The 18483-nt window shown below is 34.3% G+C and overlaps 1 protein-coding gene across 3 annotated transcripts in view; it reads left to right on the top strand.

Annotated features, from left to right (window-relative positions):
- The first annotated feature begins 339 nt into the window (after positions 1-339).
- Positions 340-18483, top strand: part of LOC123879770 (sodium/hydrogen exchanger 9B2-like) — a 55594-nt gene continuing 37450 nt past the window's right edge. Inside the window, exon 1 of one of the 3 annotated variants that reach the window (XM_045927930.1) lies at positions 340-972. In XM_045927930.1, coding sequence (XP_045783886.1) covers positions 751-972 — 222 coding nt within the window. In that variant the 5' untranslated portion in view covers positions 340-750. Of the gene's footprint in view, positions 973-7514; positions 8072-12239; positions 12392-18483 lie in introns of those variants that run through there. The other 2 variants (XM_045929102.1, XM_045928686.1) reach the window with 2 other exon arrangements.

Below are 18483 nucleotides of genomic sequence, written 5' to 3'. Positions count from 1 at the left end.
TTCGTGGAGTTTGTTAAAGAGATGGACCGTAAAAAGTAAGCAGAAAAACAAGCAGACAGACATACTTTCGTACTTATATAATTAGTAGATATGGATTATCATGGAACGAAAATTGGTAAATATTTCCAAAAATGGCAAATTCCGTTATCATTAATTTTGGCAAAATAAAACTTAATTTAGGTTAAATCTTATCCTGTTCGGTCATAACATTGCAAACAAAATAGCGGTATACATTAGCATTAATGATTTTCAAATGGCGTTTCATTTGTAATGTCACAAGATCCTTTTAATTAATTTGAGACGATATCAAGTGTTTCAATAGTGCGCGAGCGCGTGCGCGACCAGTCCGCCAGAACTCTGGCGCTTGCTTACACACACTCCACAGTGATCGTTGTATATATTACGGTGATCATCGTTGATATACTCAAAGTGCTTGTGTAAATCCTGAAAAGTGACAAACACAACATTGCGCCGGCTGCGTTTCAAGGCACGACTGACCTACGTGACCACATCGAGGTGCTAACACAAAGGGCCTCTAGCGCACGTACCCGAGGCAGCCGACTTCTAAGTTATTTTTTTATCAGTAGTCTTTTCACTTCACCTTCAGCAAATATCTTATCGATCATCTGTCGAAAAATTGTTTGAAATATACTTCCGATACCCAGTGTTTCGATTCATCGACTTCAACAAACTGTAGTTGCGGTCAAACGAATGTGATGATGATCTAATGGATCATTAGTTGTAGTAAGAATGAAAACTCGGAGTGATAAAGACAAATTGAATATAAATGCCAAAAGAAATTTTAAAAATGTGCTAAAAATAGAGAAAAATGGGATAAAGCAAGACAACCGAAGTGCAAAACCGCATTCGCCGGTATTGGGTCCTCGGACTAAACGTTCAGGCGTGGAAGCTGTCAAAATGCATTTGGAAGCAACAGGTGGAACTGGCAGAACATCTAGATCTGCAACTGCGGTATAACTTTTTTATTTACACTTACTTTTCTTCCTACTTATTATTGTAAAATAACACAGATGCTGTTCTATTACGATCTCTCATAATATAAACAAGTATAATCATTTTCAACGCGAAATTCGTTACTGTTATAATTTAATTTAAAATATTTCAAGATTAAAACTTCCTTTTACAGAAAGAAATAATCTCATATCTTTATTATGTTTATGTTGAATACTTTAAAAACATGTTTGGTATATTTCAACATAAGAATGGTCTTGCATACAAAATAATACTTAATGATATGAATACACCAGAGTGCGAGAAAACCTATGCTGCGGCCGTGACGCGAAAACCATGTGATTCGTTTATCACATTGCCTGAGATCGTGACAAATAAAGATTATCGACCGCTAAAGAGGCTTACTACCTTGGGGATAACATTTTAGAATAAGAGAAATAACCATTGTTAATATCTTATTTAAATCTCACTGTCCCGCAAAACATATTACAACAGATATTTGCACTGACTTATTGAAGTGATCACAAGACCAATTAGAGCTCTTATTACATAAACGTATATGTAAATATAATTAATATATTTTTTCTACCCACTAATGTGTACACAATTTGTATATATTCTTAAAAAAACGTGATTATTAGGCACCTATATTTTAGAAGATGTAAAGGGACTATAAACTATGTGCTATAACCAAAGCTTGTGTTAGCAAGATTTAATATATTTCTTCAATTTCAAAGTTCAAGATATTCATCAGATCTTCACGAATCTAAAATGGGACAACCTCAAAAGTATTGTATGACCTACCAAACAAAAAAAAATATCAAAATCGGTTCATATTTGGCGGAGTAGTCGCGTAACAAATAAACAAAGAAAGAACCTCCTTTTTTGAAGTCGGTTAAAAAATTAAAAATCTTCACTCACTTAGCGATTAAACCCTTGAACCTAGTTAGGCTAAAATTTTACACAGATTTTCTTAAATAATGTACTTATAGAAAGGAATAAGGCTGGATTTTCCGGAATTCCCACAAGCGGTCAGCATATTTCAATGAAATAATTTGATAGCTAAACATCAATTTATAATCTAAGAAAAAAATGTCGTATAAGGTATGTATAGTATTTTTTATTAAACTACCAGTCCTATCTAAAAAAATATTCATCCCGTTTAAACATTAATGATGCTAATAGAACGACTATTAACATCACTTATTATAAGAGTGTGTAACCAACACACTAAGACAATTAGCTTGTGTAATCTTAACACACAAAATACACTACACAATTCATTAGAGCAATTGAGAAAAACGGACAAATATTTAAGAACAATGTGTAAGCTCTTATTGTAATTAGGTTGTTACTCCATGTTTGACACATCAATATTGTGTACAACTACAAATGTTATAAATAATTTGATTTTTATTTTAGTAATACATATATTATACATATTTTTATTTATCAGTGCGACTGTCAGAGATTTTATTAAAACATATATTACAATTTCAGTTAAATATTCTAATCTATTTTATAAATAAATCCTTCAGAAACTAGTTAGCATTATACGAAATACCCATAGGCCTTTTGCATCCACTCATTTTCATTGGTCGATAGAGAGAGCATGTAGGATGAATATTCCAAATACCTTAATAATTCTAAGACCAGGAACAAAAGCGAAAGATTGCGTCCAAAATACCGCGTGTGTAAATTCTATTCTGCAATTGGTCGTTCAGATAATATGATGCATTCCTAATATTAGAGTATTAGGATCATAACGTGGAAATTCGTGTGCGATTTTCCGCTAGATTTGTCCTTGGCCTTATGCCTATAGTCGTCTTGATCCAACGCGTAATAGAGTGCCGGCCAACATGTAAACTCATTTAATTAAATTAGTTACTATAAAAACGCTATTTCAAACAAAATTTGGACATCAAGTTATAAGCAAAAACCAGTTACAGTCCGCAATTTTTTTAGGGTTCCGTGCCCGCAGGGTGTCAACGGGACCCTTCTTACTTAACTTCCAATATCCATCCGTCCGTCTGTCAGCGGGCTGTATCTCTTGAAGCGTAGTATGTAGAGAGTTGAAATTTTCACAGAATTTGGAAGGCATTCCGAACCAGTGGTATCTGCTCTTGACGATTCAAAAGTACTTGTAAAAGTCTAATTGAATAAAAATATTTAGAATTTTTGAAGAATGTATCTATTGCCGTTCAAATAGTAAAAATGTCAGAATAACCACCGTGAAAATTTAAAAAATAAATAAAACGTTATTACTTATACGTTGCACGGAATCATTTGTGTGTGAGTCCGGCTCGCACTTTTTTTAACCGATTTTTTAACCCGTTCTGTGATATAGTACATACTACGTAAAGGTCGTCGAGTAAACTTTGTTTTTGTATTGTGCCAAGATCCTACTGTGGTGATCTCTATCAACTATCCCACTTGTAGGGACCAGCCGACCTATTGACCATGGTAATGCCTGAAGCCTTTACTTTACATGATTGAAATAAGATCAATGTACGTTCCCTCGTTTTTGTCATCACATAGATGTTAAGTGAACTTCCTGTTACTATGGGTCCTGCCACGTGTAATTTGTGTACCTTCAAATCTAAAGTCAATAGACATTATCTCGTAATCGTGCTACTATGTACCTATTATAAACCGGCGGCACTTATCTTTTTTATGAGAATATTTTTCAATGCAAACAACAATATCCTAATATTTGTGTGTAGGTATTACTACTACTACCTACTACTACAGTGTACTAGAAACCTAAAGGGAAATAAATCTCCAACCACACAAACAACTTTTTGGTCTTTGAAAAAATTTAATATAATATGGAATTTTTTTTTTTTTTTTGACATAATATAATTTTTAATACCCTGTCTGTTTTTAATTTCCAGCCCTAGGTCAACATTATTGAGGGAGCCTCTTTATTGTTTAAATATTTTAATATTTAAGGTATTTTAAGATTATTGAAATTGACACTTTCAATTTACATAACCAGTATGCATACGTATATAAAGTTGTACACGAACCTTTGCCATTGGCTTTGCCAAATTATTTTTTAGTTTATAAGAAACAGATGATGCCCGCGACTTTATCCGCGTGGATGTAGGTTTTGTATATCCTGTGACAATTCCTTTGCCAATTTGCTTTTCCGGGATAAAAGTTGCCAGTGCCAATTTCCGGGGTACGAGCTACTTCTTCACTTTCATGTTAATCGGTTAAATTGATAGGCCGTTGAGATTCCCCTGGGAACGCTTTGATTTTTCGGGATAAAAAGTAGCCTATGTTCGTTCCCGGGATGTAAGCTAACTCTACACACATCAAAATCGGTTAAGCTATTGGGCCCGAAAAAGCTAGCAGACATACAGACAGACAGACCGATAGACACGTTTATAGTACTAGTATGGGTATATTTTTTTAATGTATGTCATAAACGGCTCAGCTCATTTTTTTTGTCAGAGCACGCCTGACTAGTTTTGGACTAGTCCAGGGTCCCAATTCATGGACCTATTCACGCGACACACGCAAAGCAAACCTATTTATATTGCCTTATTTTATAGATCTGACCATGTGACACACTGCCCAGGTGCCCTTAAAATTTGATTTTCCTTTATGATACAGCATCATGTGACTACAATAAAATTAACGAGACATGTGTTATTGAATGATATTTACTTCGCCATACACACAGGGGAACACGAACGAGCTCAATCATTTCTACATTTTATGTTTTAAAACCTCACTCTACTTTTCTCATGTTTTTTATCCTGGAAAACCAAAGAGATCCCGGGGGATTTTCAAGAACGTAAATACATGCGGATTAAGTTCCGGGTATCGAGCAATATGCAATAAAAGTGCATGCGAAGCGAGCACCAAATTGTTTTATTTTTACAAAAAAAAAAGGTATTAATATTAGCGATAGTTCCTAAAACCGTAAAAAACTCCCTATCCATACTAATTATATTATAAATGCGAAAGTTTGTCTGTCTGTCTGTCTGTCTTCTTAGCCAAAATTTGGTACTATTCTGAGATAGCTTGCATTATATAGCTGGGGGGAGGAGCTTTAAACCCCCATAACCCCCCCTGGCTACGGCGATTGATTTGGATTTTTAAAAACCCCATGAGAACTCTGATTTTCGGAATAAAATATACTTATAGGATTATTAATAGTAGGTATGGATAGGGAGTTTTTAGGGTTCCGTACCTCAAAAGGAAAACGGAACCCGCTAAGGATCACTTTGTTGTCTATCTGTCTGTCCGTCTGTCCGTCTGTCCGTCTGTCCGTCGGTCCGTCTGTCCGTCTATCCGTCTGTCCATGTGTCCGTCGGTCAATCTGACCGTCTGTCCATCTGACTTATACTATGACTATAGGGTACTTCCCGTTGACCTAGAATCATGAAATTTGGCAGGTTGGTAGGTCTTATAGCACAAATAAAGGAAAAAATCCGAAAACTATGAATTTGTGGTTACATCACAAAATAAATATGTTTCAATTGTCAAAGTTATACTTTGACAATATATTTGAGAATGTATTACCTATACATTCTCAAACAGGTTTTTATTTATTTTTATGCATAATAGCATTTGATTTATCGTCCACAATCTCGGAAAAAATTCCCAAGTGCGGAACCCTCGGCGCGTGAGTCTGACTCACGTTAAGGCCCTGATATCCCCCCTCCCTGAGTCTTTTTAATCCTTTTGAATCAATTCCTGGCTACGGCCATGATCGAACTCATACGTCATTGTGTAGGCAAAGGGAACGCAAAAATAAATTACTCATAAATAACAAGTTTAGTACAATAAAATTTTGTTTGGCTGTATTGACAGATACGGTCGTAAAATTTAGGCGTGACAACAGCTTTTTCATTGTCTGAAATGTTGCTACAGTTACCACCATGTATATTTGTATACTCTAGATCGATACATTATGTATTTATGTAGATAGAATGAAAAATATGCCATAGCTAAGTACGGACCACAAAACAGTACTCTTAACGAAATTGAGACACCAATTTACGTTTATAATTTTTTATTCATCTATACAATAAAGACTTGTCCTGACGATTGACTGATCTATCAAAACACACTACACCAACTTAGAAACTTATAATTTTAACATTATAGGTTCCTTGTATTATCCATAGAAGAAAATGAAAATTCTATCCCTAAGGGGTTAAAATAGTGGATGAAAGTTTGTGTGAAAGTCCGTCGTTTATCAAGTCATTATTTATTTATGAAAACTAGTAAAAAATGAAGAAATACGTGTTTCAGGATTCTTGGAAATGCCACCCTGAAGGAAGTTGAGTAGGGCACGAAAGTTTGTATGAAAGTCTATCAATTTTCAAATTATTTTTATGAGAATTGGTTCTGAGCTTTCGAGCACAAATGAAGAAGTAACTACCTACTAGTACTTACGTGTTTTAGGATTTTTGAAATTCCACTTCCTTAGTGATTTTAAAAAATTCCGGGGCCGATTTGAAAAGCCGGGGCCGATTAGCTAATGTTTTTAAATTATAATGTACCCAAAAACCGGTATACCTAATAGCTGATTAAACCGAAACTGTCGGAGTCAAAAACTGATCCAGCTTGAATCGAAAGGTCATAAGATAAAGCCTGGCGCGAATTTCATGCAGACGTAGCCGAGGGCATAGGCTAGTTTTTATTAGGTAAGATTGAAATCAAAGTCCAATTTCTAGGCCTATTGATTTGTAACATGTACCTACTACGAGATAAACTGACATTTTATATCACTACAAGAAGATAAATATCGCATACTTATATTTAACTTTAATCTTTTATCTGGAAAAATCCGCTGAACTTTCCACAACATTTCAATCATTTTGAACCTATGATAAACGAATTTTTTTTACTAAATGTTAGGAGCTGTGTGTCCAACTCTACAATAGTATCCAACAAGTCTATTTGATCCCTACTAATATTATAAATATGAAAGTGTGTTTGTTTACTGGTTTATTCTTTGATCACGCCACAACGCAGCAACGGATTGGTGTGATTTTTTGCATGGTTATACATAGTTTAAGACGTAGAGAGTATAACGTGCAATTTTTTTCTCGAAAACCAAACCCTTTTAGGGTTTTTAGGAACCTAAACCGCTCAAAGCCATGGGCGTCAGCTAGTAAGATTATAAGTTTTAAACAAGCGAGAATAATATGCTTACATACAATCGCAGCGAGAAAAGACCAAAAATATGCCTCCTAAATTCTAAGTCACTATTCTTTAAAAAAAACTACTACTCTATATATTATTTTTACTGAAATGGCAATTTCAAGGTTCTGATTTCTAATACGTAACCTGTTTTACCCGATAAGTAAATCTTAAAAATATGATAATGCATTTTATTATTTTCCTTAATATAATAAGGGCCATGGACATCGTGCAAGTTTATAACTTTGTGTTAATGTGCAGTATTCTCATATTATTTACCATAAGTTCCACGCGCTCCAAGACTCCACATTTTATTGTTTACACGTGACTTGTATAAAAAGCAATGTTAATGTTTAAATTGTAACAGTTGAGCTGAAACACCTCAAACAATTCCAGTGTACTCATACCGTAACATCTAGAATCGCAAAAACTAAACAAATCAAATTGTTTTCTAAATAAGCCAATGACAATAACAATAGCAGTGCGTGTCTATCTAAAGGGGTTTAGATATCATTAATGTTAAACCTAATGAAGAGAATAGACGTTTTCCTGTAAATATATAGGTAGAGAAAAGTGTTCATAGTGCTGTCATTGTAGAACAGTAGTTTATGTAAACGCTGAAGTCTGTACGGCTGTTATCGCCACGTTCCGTCTATTTGTGACCGATTGCCCGCTGTCAGATTAAGAGATCGGACTCAGAAGATCGGATATCAGAGATTTTGGCACGCACTCATCTCGCTCTTATCCTTGTTCTATCTAAGGCACCCACTTAAACCTCGTGACTTGAGACAACACTTAAAAAAGTTTACATACTTTATCAGTATGTTAGATATTATCGATATCATCGACCGAATAACATACAAGTGTACATTGGACATATTATGCTGTGGTTCTTTGTGAAAAGTCGAAATCCAACCGAATGTGATCATCCGAGGTGCGTATTGTCATTATTATTCTCGATATCTTTACAATTTTATTAAATCGTGGATATTTTAAGCTTATTAACAATTTATAAGACTTTAGAAAAAACTGATCACTAATTTAAGGCTCCGAACCAAAGTGGTTAAAAAGTACCACGATATACTGCGACATTGCCCGTCATCTGTCATAAATGTACTCGTAAAGTAATTCATAGAAATAAAAGTAAATTAGCATATTATTTCAACAACTAAACATACTATCGACTAATATTAGGAATTGTTTTATATAACGCTTCTCAAACCTTATTGTAAGTAAAAGAATTAAAATATATTTTTATTTTTCGTTGCAAAATAGATTGTAAGGGGAGTTGAATTTCTTTGTAAAACAAATAATACCCAGGATTAACAAAAATTATTATTAAATCTACCGCGTCTTTGAAAAATACAAAGTTTTCATCAAAAACGACGTTCCTGACACTCTGGCAAAAAAAGGTTGTGCTAATAAATACAAAAGCTATATAATTTATTTAATAAACTATCAAGTAATTAATTCCGATAATTATTAATTATTTTAGCTGCGAGTCAATATTTTCACACCTTACTGATTAGATTTTGTTTCAGGATTTATGTTAAGCTCGTGCTAAGTATTAATTAAAACATGCCCGTTAGATAGGTGCTTAGTTCAGTTTAATAGATATATATATATATGAACATAAAATAGGCACTTATGGAAGTATTGTAGAAAATAAAGCTCATTTTTATATGAAAACTACGTAAACAAAGTCGCGGACAGAACATTTGTTGGTTGAAATGAATCCCTTGACCATAAAAAACGCTAAGTTAGAAAAAATAATAATTATTATACATTAAAAATTAAAAAACTTAGAATATTTTCGGATATTTGATGTTAGCAGCGGCGATTTTGAAAACCCAAACTTCTGGTTGTCCGATTTTAGTAGACTTTTTGTCAATAGCAATTAGATAGTCTACGATCAACATGAAAACAATACAGTGTTTTACTAGAACAGTACTTACTACCAAAAACCAGTCAAGTGTGAGTCGGATTAGCATAAGAAGGATTTCGTATCTATCACTGTACAAGTTATACCTAACACTTTTGTGTAGATCAATGCAAGTTAATGATGGAATGCGCCATCTATATGTGGCATCTATATATCAATTTTTTTGGTGATGTATCCACAAATTCACGGTTTTCGGATTTTTTGTTTACTTATGCTATATGACCGACCTAGCTGGCAAATTTCATGATTCTAGGTTAACGGGAAGTAGGTGCCCTATAGGTTTTCTTGACAGACAAACGGGCAGACAACAAAGTAGTCCTTTAAGGGTGCCTTTTTTCTTTTTGAGGTATGGAACCCTATAAACCGTTTAAAGACCTTTTGTGGTAATTTGTCCTAGGATAGGTGACCTTTTTCACTAAATTGACCCATCTACAACTAGTTCAGATAATGATGATTAGATACGTATCATCAACTCAATACGTACCTATTTCTCAATCATCGCAACCTTCGAGAATTTATTGTCACGCAAAGACTAGCTATATATCATTCAAAACTACTGTAGAATTTCAATTACTTATCGAGGAAAATGTCGCAATAAAAATTGTTACCGTTTTCTCACATACACTTTACATGAATTATTTATACCTATTATAGATTCTTATTTAAAATTCTTAGAATCGATTCACATATTTCGTGCCATATCAGAGCGAAAAACTACGTAGTGCACTAAGTGAGTGGTAGTCAAAAAATTTTGGGTTTCCACCTTCTCCATCTCGTTGATGCTGAACCGACAGTTGTTGCAACGGTGTTGTATTTGTGTCGAGCCTGTGTAATGTGCGAAAACCTTTAACCTGAAGCCTGATTCATGTCGACATCACTAGTAAATGGCTGTCAATTAAAGCGGAGCGGAGATGTGTTCAGTGAACCAGCCAATTAGATTTTCGAGAGATGACGTGATTGAAAATTATCAATAATAATTATATCGTCATATCACTTTTAATACAATCCAATTGATCTGTTGAACACATTTCCGTAAAAAGTGGACAGTTAGTCACTCAGGTTACACCACTTCTATTTTTATTATTCTAGGCCTAAAACTAAGCCAAGTATCGATTTATCTCTTTATTATCTATGTATGTCAAACAACAATATGGTAAAATTGTAATTATTTTGAGAGGAACGCCTGAAAAATCTTCAAAAGAGCAAATTTTAAAGTATAAAAATTAAAATACAATTCAATATTGCTAAAAATATTAAAATTTCAAAATGTTAAAAAATATTAGTTTGCTCGGAATATGCAAACCAAACGTTGGCATGCGTTGTCAAAATATCGCGCATCTCCCTCTCGAATATGTTTCGTCCATAAATACGGATTGAAATAGCATGCTCTTACGCGGTTTAGGGCTACCACAGGGGGCTACCACAGGGGGCTACCACAGAGCTCTTAATAATAATATAATTAGCAATTTTCGGATCCTTTGATTCAGGGCATCCAGAAATGTCGGTAAGATACAATTATTACCTACTCACATGATGCAAGAAACTTACAATTAGTAGATAAATGGTTGTCTTTAAATAATTGTAAATGTTACGTTATACTTAATTTAATTTATGCTACATAGTTAATACATAACAAAAAGTTATTAAATTATTATTACTTGTTCCATAGATATTACATCTATTATTATTTCTTATTAATAAAAGAAACAAGCAATAAGTATCGTGTTTTACCACATTCTTTTTAAAAGACTAGCAGGGTTGAATATTATGTTTATATGTACGAGAACGTGGTTGAAACCGTGTTCAACGAAGCTATGTTTTTTATATGTGGGACTGCGTGCTATTGACGAGAGCTACGGATGGGAGCTACGGATGTATGGGTGTTGTAGCTCCATGCTTTCCCTAGTGTTGATGCATTGCTTAGCTCGAGTCGCATAGCTACTTCGTGGCGGCGGTGAATCTTTAAAGCACATCTTACCCGCCCCGCTCCACCACTTAGCAGTAGTGGAAAAGGTCACATAATTTCATAGCTTAGCTTTGAAAGTAGAAAAGCAGCCTAAGGAAAAGCAGGCCAGCTCCCATCAATAGCTTTCATCCATAGCTCTCATCCACAGCATGCATCCTTCTATATTAAAAAACATAGCTTCATTGAACCTGTTTCCACCAATATACTAAACCTTGTGGAGCAATAAAAATGTTTGGTGGATATTAGATACACCCACAGCAAAGTAGCATAGCATATCTCTGGTGGAAAAGAAACCTTATGGTAGATGTTACATAAAGCTCGTTGATGAATGATGAGTGATGACAAGCTAAAACACCCATACGCCTAGAAAAAACTTAATTGAGATAAATGTATTCATAGTTTGATATCAAATGAAAGGGATCAAAACACCATGTTTTGATTAAATATTTCCAAAATATATTTAATTCTAAACTATTCCAGATAAGTATTTTATACCAACCTACCTATGAACTGTTTTTTCATGAGTTAGGAAAAGTATTAACTTACATCTTTTCGATTAGTACAAAAATTAGGTAATTGTTTTTAAATACCAATCGGTATTTGACTGAATTACAGTTTGACATCAATTATTTGCATAGCTTATTGCTTAAATTTGATTTTTACTTTAAACAATTATTTCTATATGTAAAAATTTACAAACTACATTATTATGTCCTCGAGTATGTGACACACTTCGAATGGTATCCATCCATACTCGCAATGCGTAACTTTGTCTATCTGTCTGTCTGCTACGTTTTTATGGCCCATACGTTTAACCAAGATTGACGAAAATTAGTATAAAGTTAGCCTACATCCCAGGAAAAGACTGGACTACTTTTTGTTCCAGAAAATCTAAGAGGTAGGTACCACGGGATTTTCAAAAATCTTAATCAACATGGACATAATATAGTATTCGGTAGAGAGAGCTTGCCGGAGGTGGACGTAGGCAATTTTATAATCAGGAAAATCAAAATCTTCCCAAGGGATTTTTAAAAACGAAATCCACACGGATGAAGTTGCGGACATCATCTAGTATTTCATATTTTTTCGCATTATTATTGTATTATCTGAAGTGTGAATATATTTTATCATCATAACCTTATCTCTGAAACTCGTTTATATTCAAGAAGTGTCAATTGGGATACAATTGGCAGGGACAGGACGGCCACAATAACATTGAGCATTTGTACATCGCGCTGTCACAGTCAACTCGTCGGAGAGCGGGATCGCGTGATGCTTACAAATAAAAAATAGAACAATTTTAAAAGAAACAGTGAAGTGCTAGTGGTGCCGCATTACTCAAAATGGTACGTTGTAACTTTCTGTTGTTATTGTGGTGTTATTTAGTAGTATGGCAACATCGGTTAAAATTTTTAGATTCAACTTGATATTATTATTTTCTTAAACCCTTATTTTATTAATCAATTATATTATAGTTAATGTTTACAATGTGTCTCATGTCCATCATGTTTATATTTGTATGCATGTAGATGTATGTGTGTGCGGGTGTTTGATTTGTAAATCATTCCAATTTTTGTTTTTTTTTGTGCGACAATCATGTTAATTAAAAAGCAATGCGGTCTTTGTTGGAGCATGCTGGGTAAGGACTAAGGATCCTTCTTTGGCATCCTCTAGTTGATGCAATAATTTGTTTGTATCTCAGCCACTGTCAAGTGAATTTTTTTATCTTTTGTAAGAACAATATTCTTGGACCAGCGCGTCTACGATCTACCAATGTTTTTGGCCTGCTTGTGCTCGCTAGTTGATATTTTTTGCTGTCCATCAATCATAATCTAGATCTTGATTCTGAGTAGAATCTGTATTCCGAACTGGTGGCAAAGTCAGCAACGTAGCTTACGAGACACTAGTTATCCTACGTGAAATAAATAAATTATGATTTGATCTGTTTCATGTCCAGCCAACTGCCTTTTGAAACCATCACAGCGAGGCATTGTACCCAAGATGCTGGCAACATTGCCCTTTGAATCAAACTAATTCTTTTGCAATATCGTGGACCCCCAATAGACACGATAACATTTTTTTGAAATTCTATTTGCAATTTGTTAAAAAAAATACAAATCGCTCACTTTGCTGACATTTTTAGAGTACTACCTAGTCGGTTTTTGTTTTTGAACTTTATCTCGATGTCTTGTTTCTATATCTAAAGTATTTAGATAAAGTATGCTCCTGCTATGCAGGCCAAAGATCACAATCGGACTTTTGTTTTGTTTTTTGTATCCTATTAAGCAGTTTGCATGAACGTATACTTACCACTATAGAATAATAATAACAATGACCTCTATTAATATAGCTCTACCAGAGGACGGGTTACCATTTCGAAAAAAAAATTGAGGGCTGCAACTCATTTTTACTCACAACTTGATATGCAGTGTCATGCTAACTTTGAAGCGTTAAAGATCATAGATTTGCTTGATATAGTTCTCCTTTATACTAATCTAGTTCAATTATTATGTTATTCATTACACTTTTATAATGTCATACATAAACATAGTTAACGAGAAAATTTTTGGATAAATGTTTAGCGTATACGTTAACCCGGCTGAATTTGTTGTGGGCTCTTCTCAGACTTAGGCGTATTTGGAAACCTCGTAGCTTTAGTTTTAAGTTAACGTCACTAATTCACTACATCATTGTTTGACAATCAGAAAGTGTACAATAGTACCCAATTTGAATAAATGACTGACTTTGCGTATACACTATATTATACTGCAGAATATGCCAGCGGGGTGATTAGCTAACTCAGTATCTAACACTGAATCAAAGCCACCGAGCTCATTTTTTAATCCATTGAAGGTTTTCTACAAAAAAATTGTCAATATCATCCAGTGAAGCAGCAATGTAGAACCAACCAACCTCGGTGGCTATCATTCAGTGTTAGACACTGAATTAGCAAATCCCCTACCAGGTGAATCAGCTATTCTTTCATTTGTAATTAGCATATTATTTTACCCTTGTACTTTTTATAAACGGCTTCTCGTAAGTATAAAAGATACAGGAAAAAGTGTTTACCTATTATTATTTTCCTACAATAAATTATTAAATAAATAAAGATGAAACTCTCACCATAGTTTCCTGTTAGCAATACTTATTTCGTTCATTAAACGCATCATCAGTTTATTATAGCTGATCAATTTTTCCATTAACATTAATAGATATAATTATTATTATTTAACTTTAATGACAAAATTGTTGGCATCGTTCCTTCCCACGGTATATTGCCAGGAAAGGTATTACATTTTACTATCTGATGCAAGCGACATTATCCGTGTGGATTTCGATTCTCAAAATCCCATGGAAAGTCTTTGATTTTCAGGGATAAGCTCTAGATGCAAGCTATTTCTGTACCTGACAAAAGGGTTAAACGGCTGGGCCGTCAAAAGGTGGGAGACAAGACACTTTTGCATTGATGATACTCGTTGGATTGCGTAGCGTTGTTATAGATCCTAATTCGTAAGTAACCTATAAATTTTATGTTTATAACGCATTCAGATTAGTTTGTAGTACAAGCAAGCCTGTGCGAAGCTGAGACGGATCAACTAGATTAGGAAGAAATCCATTACATAGGGGAGACCACGGATAGCTATCATATCATGAGTTTAGTTATCAGGGTCTCGAGCAACTATTTATAACAGTTTAGCTACGATTCCTGCATCAATTTCCCATTTTGGTACATGAAATGGGTTTTTCTGGCTTTTAAATAAATGATAATGATATAGTCGCTTTCATAATGGGTAGATATTTACTCGTATAATAACACTTGGCATTTCCATAATGATAAATAGGAAAGTAGTGAATTCCAGTTTCGTAGCTCATTTCATTTCACACAAAATTATGTAAAAGGTACCTACTTACTCTATCACCGCTACTTTATTTTTAACAAGGCAACAATTTTCCGATACCTAAAAGTATAGACAACCTATGGCGAATAATTTTACTTAAACTTATATAAAGATTACTTGAATACTACGTGTGCCGGAAAAATGGTACATGGGGGTCCACTTTCATCCTGCTGCCGTGAAAAATGGTTTTTGTTATTATTAAAGTCACTGTTTGATTTTTAACCCTCGAGCCAAAAAGAGGGGTGTTATAAGTTTGACGTGTGTATCTGTGTATCTGTCTGTGGCATCGTAGCTGCTAAACTAATGAACCAATTTTAATTTTGTTTTTTTTTTTGCTTGAATGGTGGCTTGATCGAGAGTGTTCTTAGCTATAATCCAAGAAAATCGGTTTAGCCGTTCGAAAGTTATCAGCTCTTTTCTAGTTACTGTAACCTTCATTGTCGGGGGTGTTATAAATTTTTAATTTACACTTGTTACTTAGTTTACTTAAACTTCTCGTTGAAATGTTGAAATGAACGACCTTGTTACCGCGAACTGAAATCACGATACGAGTGAAAATCTAACTCCAGAAGATCTTAAGCGCCAGCAAATCGTGTCCGCGTCGCTTATTACGGTTTCCCTGAGGTGTCTACGATTTATTTATCTTAAAGTTAAGAAAAAACTGCTTCTAGATAATTAGACCGCCCACCATTAGTACAAAGTTAAGTTGTCAATACTTAAGTGCAATGTCGTTTAAAAGAGACCTAAAAATTGCTGTTATATTTTATAAAATTTTATAATACGCACATTAATAATGCCTACCTACGTATGATTTTAACACCAATTTAAATTTCAGAGCGCAGTTAGGAACTTTTTGATGGAATTTTTGCCAACCACGTGAAAATAAGATAACAATATACCTAATGTGTTAACCGCCCGATCGTGATCACGCGATAAACCGCAGTAGCACTGGTTACAATGCTAAATGAAGTATAAACATGGCAGCCATAAACTTCAATTACGATTTTTTTGCAACGTCTGAAACAGATTAATCTCACATATGATTTTCCATGAAGCTGTAATAGCCTAGTGGTTAAAACGTTCGCATTCTATTTGGGAGGTCGGGGTTCGATTCCGGGCACGCACATTTTTTTAATTATCAAAATAGGGAATGTTTAGCAAGTCTGCTTTTGACACAGCAAAAAACCACTAAGGTTTAAAACGTCTTATTTTTTGGAACTGTGTATGTTTTACAATTAAATATCACTTCCTTTAAAAGTAAAGGAAAACATCGTGAGGAAACCGGCGTACCTGAGAGTCCTCCGTACTGACCTCAAAGGTGTGTGAAGTCTACCAATCTGCACTTGGCCAATGTGGTATACTATGACCAAAGCCTTCTCATTCTGAGAGGAGACCAGTGCTCAGTAAAAGCCGGTGATTGGTAGATAATGATAAGGATGATGATTTTCGATTTAAATCCGAGTTATGCTTATTTCACGTGTTATACTCATAATAATACAGCATTTTTAGGGTTCCATACCTTACAACAGCAAAACGGAACCATTAAAGGAGAACTTTTTTGTCCGCCTGTCTATTTGTTTTATCTGTGTATCCTTGCGTCAAAGCCCTTTTCCTCAGACGGATTGAGACGACTTTAGTAGCTCTATCAAGGGCTTTACGTGCCCTACTTATGATTCGAGTTACCAGGATTCCTGCTTAAGCCGGCTTAAGCAGGAATCCTGGTAACTCCACATAATATTTGGCGTTTAATAAGGTAGTATCCAGGAAAAATATTTAAGCGTCCAGCTGCAGCCTGTCTGGCTTTCGTCTGTATCATGCGTTACATGCTGCGCCCCCAATGCGAGCGAATCAATGCAGAATATAACAATCCATTTGAACTTGATAAACAATTACAATGATACGTGTGTTCTTGTTTTACAATATATATAAGTTATTATTTCCAGCTCCAAAAATATATATCTGATTTTAAAATAAATATGTTTGGCTAATAAATAATAGTAATGAAAGTAATTATTATTTTACCAGGTACCATAGTGTGCAAATTATTATTAGTGAGTTTTATATTAAAGTCCGGCTTCAAGGCAAAATGTTCGGCCTTATAAAACGCCGAGTCCGGCTTTTATATTTTAATTGCTGGCAACCCTACTTGTGATGACATAGTGGCCATCATAGCTTTGCTACTATATCACATTCGTACCAACGTAGTCTCAATAATTAAAGTCAGCCATGTCTGATCTGTGTGATTGAAAACGCTCGTCTCGCAAGAATACCTATTGGGTAATTGTAGTGTTATTATTGAAGTCTAGTCTATAAATTAAAAAGAAAACACCAATAGTTGAAATGTTTCTCGTTTTAATTTGCAACCGTTACAAAACCGGGTTCAGGTCAGCTCGTGTTTATTTTAGTTAGAGGTTCGTTTTCAAATTTTCAAATACTAGCTAAAACCGGCTAATGTTTTCTGATTGCTAAATTAGGAAACAATTAACAGGGCTCTCTCCGTCACTTACTCCATACAATCGTAGTTCCGATTTCATTTGAATATTAAGCAACCAAAGCCCATGATGCAGACATACTCGTAATATTCTAGAAACTAATACTTGTGCCTGTGGTGTTTTAGATTTTTCTAAAAATATATGGTTTTAAAATTACAGGGGCTCAGAGATTTGTATGTGAATTTTTAAAACCGCGTAACTTTGAAACCCAATATTTTAACAGAAATCTGGAAACCACAGGCATAGATATAAGTTTCTAGAATATGTCTGCAAAATTTCATGGACTTTGGTTGCTTAATATTCAAATTAAATTGGAACTACGTTTGTATTGAGCAAGTGACGGAGAGACCCCTCTTAATCGAACCGTTTGTCATTGCTACACCGTATTTTTCATTCAATATAGTATACGAAATATACTTCTTACGTCCATGATAATATTAGGTAGATATGTCTACATCCCGTTATAATATATTGTCGCATTGGTAGACGTCAAAAGAGACGACGAAGAGGGACCAGATTTTACGTTTATTACAAGATATATAATAAACCTACTCGTATATAGTATAGGCGAACTTCCGCAACTACTCCATGTAGTCGAGATCATAAATTAATTTAATTTTATATGGAAAACTAAAGAAAGGAAATTTCTAGACAGTTTCTGCATTCTGAAGAGTTAGGTATTTTTTCATCTAAGTAGTTTTTAATCCATGTACTTGACACTGAGAATATATTTTCAAGAACAAATGATAAATAATAATCTAAAGAACCTATACTTGACATGGGTGTGGAAATTATTGTTGATCGAAGTACACAATTAATTAACTATTATAATAATAATAATGACTGTCAACATTTTTGTTTACGTATCTCCTTATTTCATATTAATTTTTTTTCTATAAAATCATCTGACGACTGGTCTAATTAATTATGATTGGAATTTATTATGAACTAGCTGATGCCCGCGACTTCGTTCGCGTGGATGTAGTTTTTTAAAAATCCCGTGGGAACTCTTTGATTTTCCGGGATAAAAAGTAGCCTATGTGCTAA

The sequence above is a fragment of the Maniola jurtina genome, chromosome 1, assembly GCF_905333055.1.
Source record: "Maniola jurtina chromosome 1, ilManJurt1.1, whole genome shotgun sequence".
Lineage (NCBI taxonomy): Eukaryota > Metazoa > Arthropoda > Insecta > Lepidoptera > Nymphalidae > Maniola > Maniola jurtina.
This window is presented reverse-complemented; position numbering and strand designations above follow the sequence as displayed.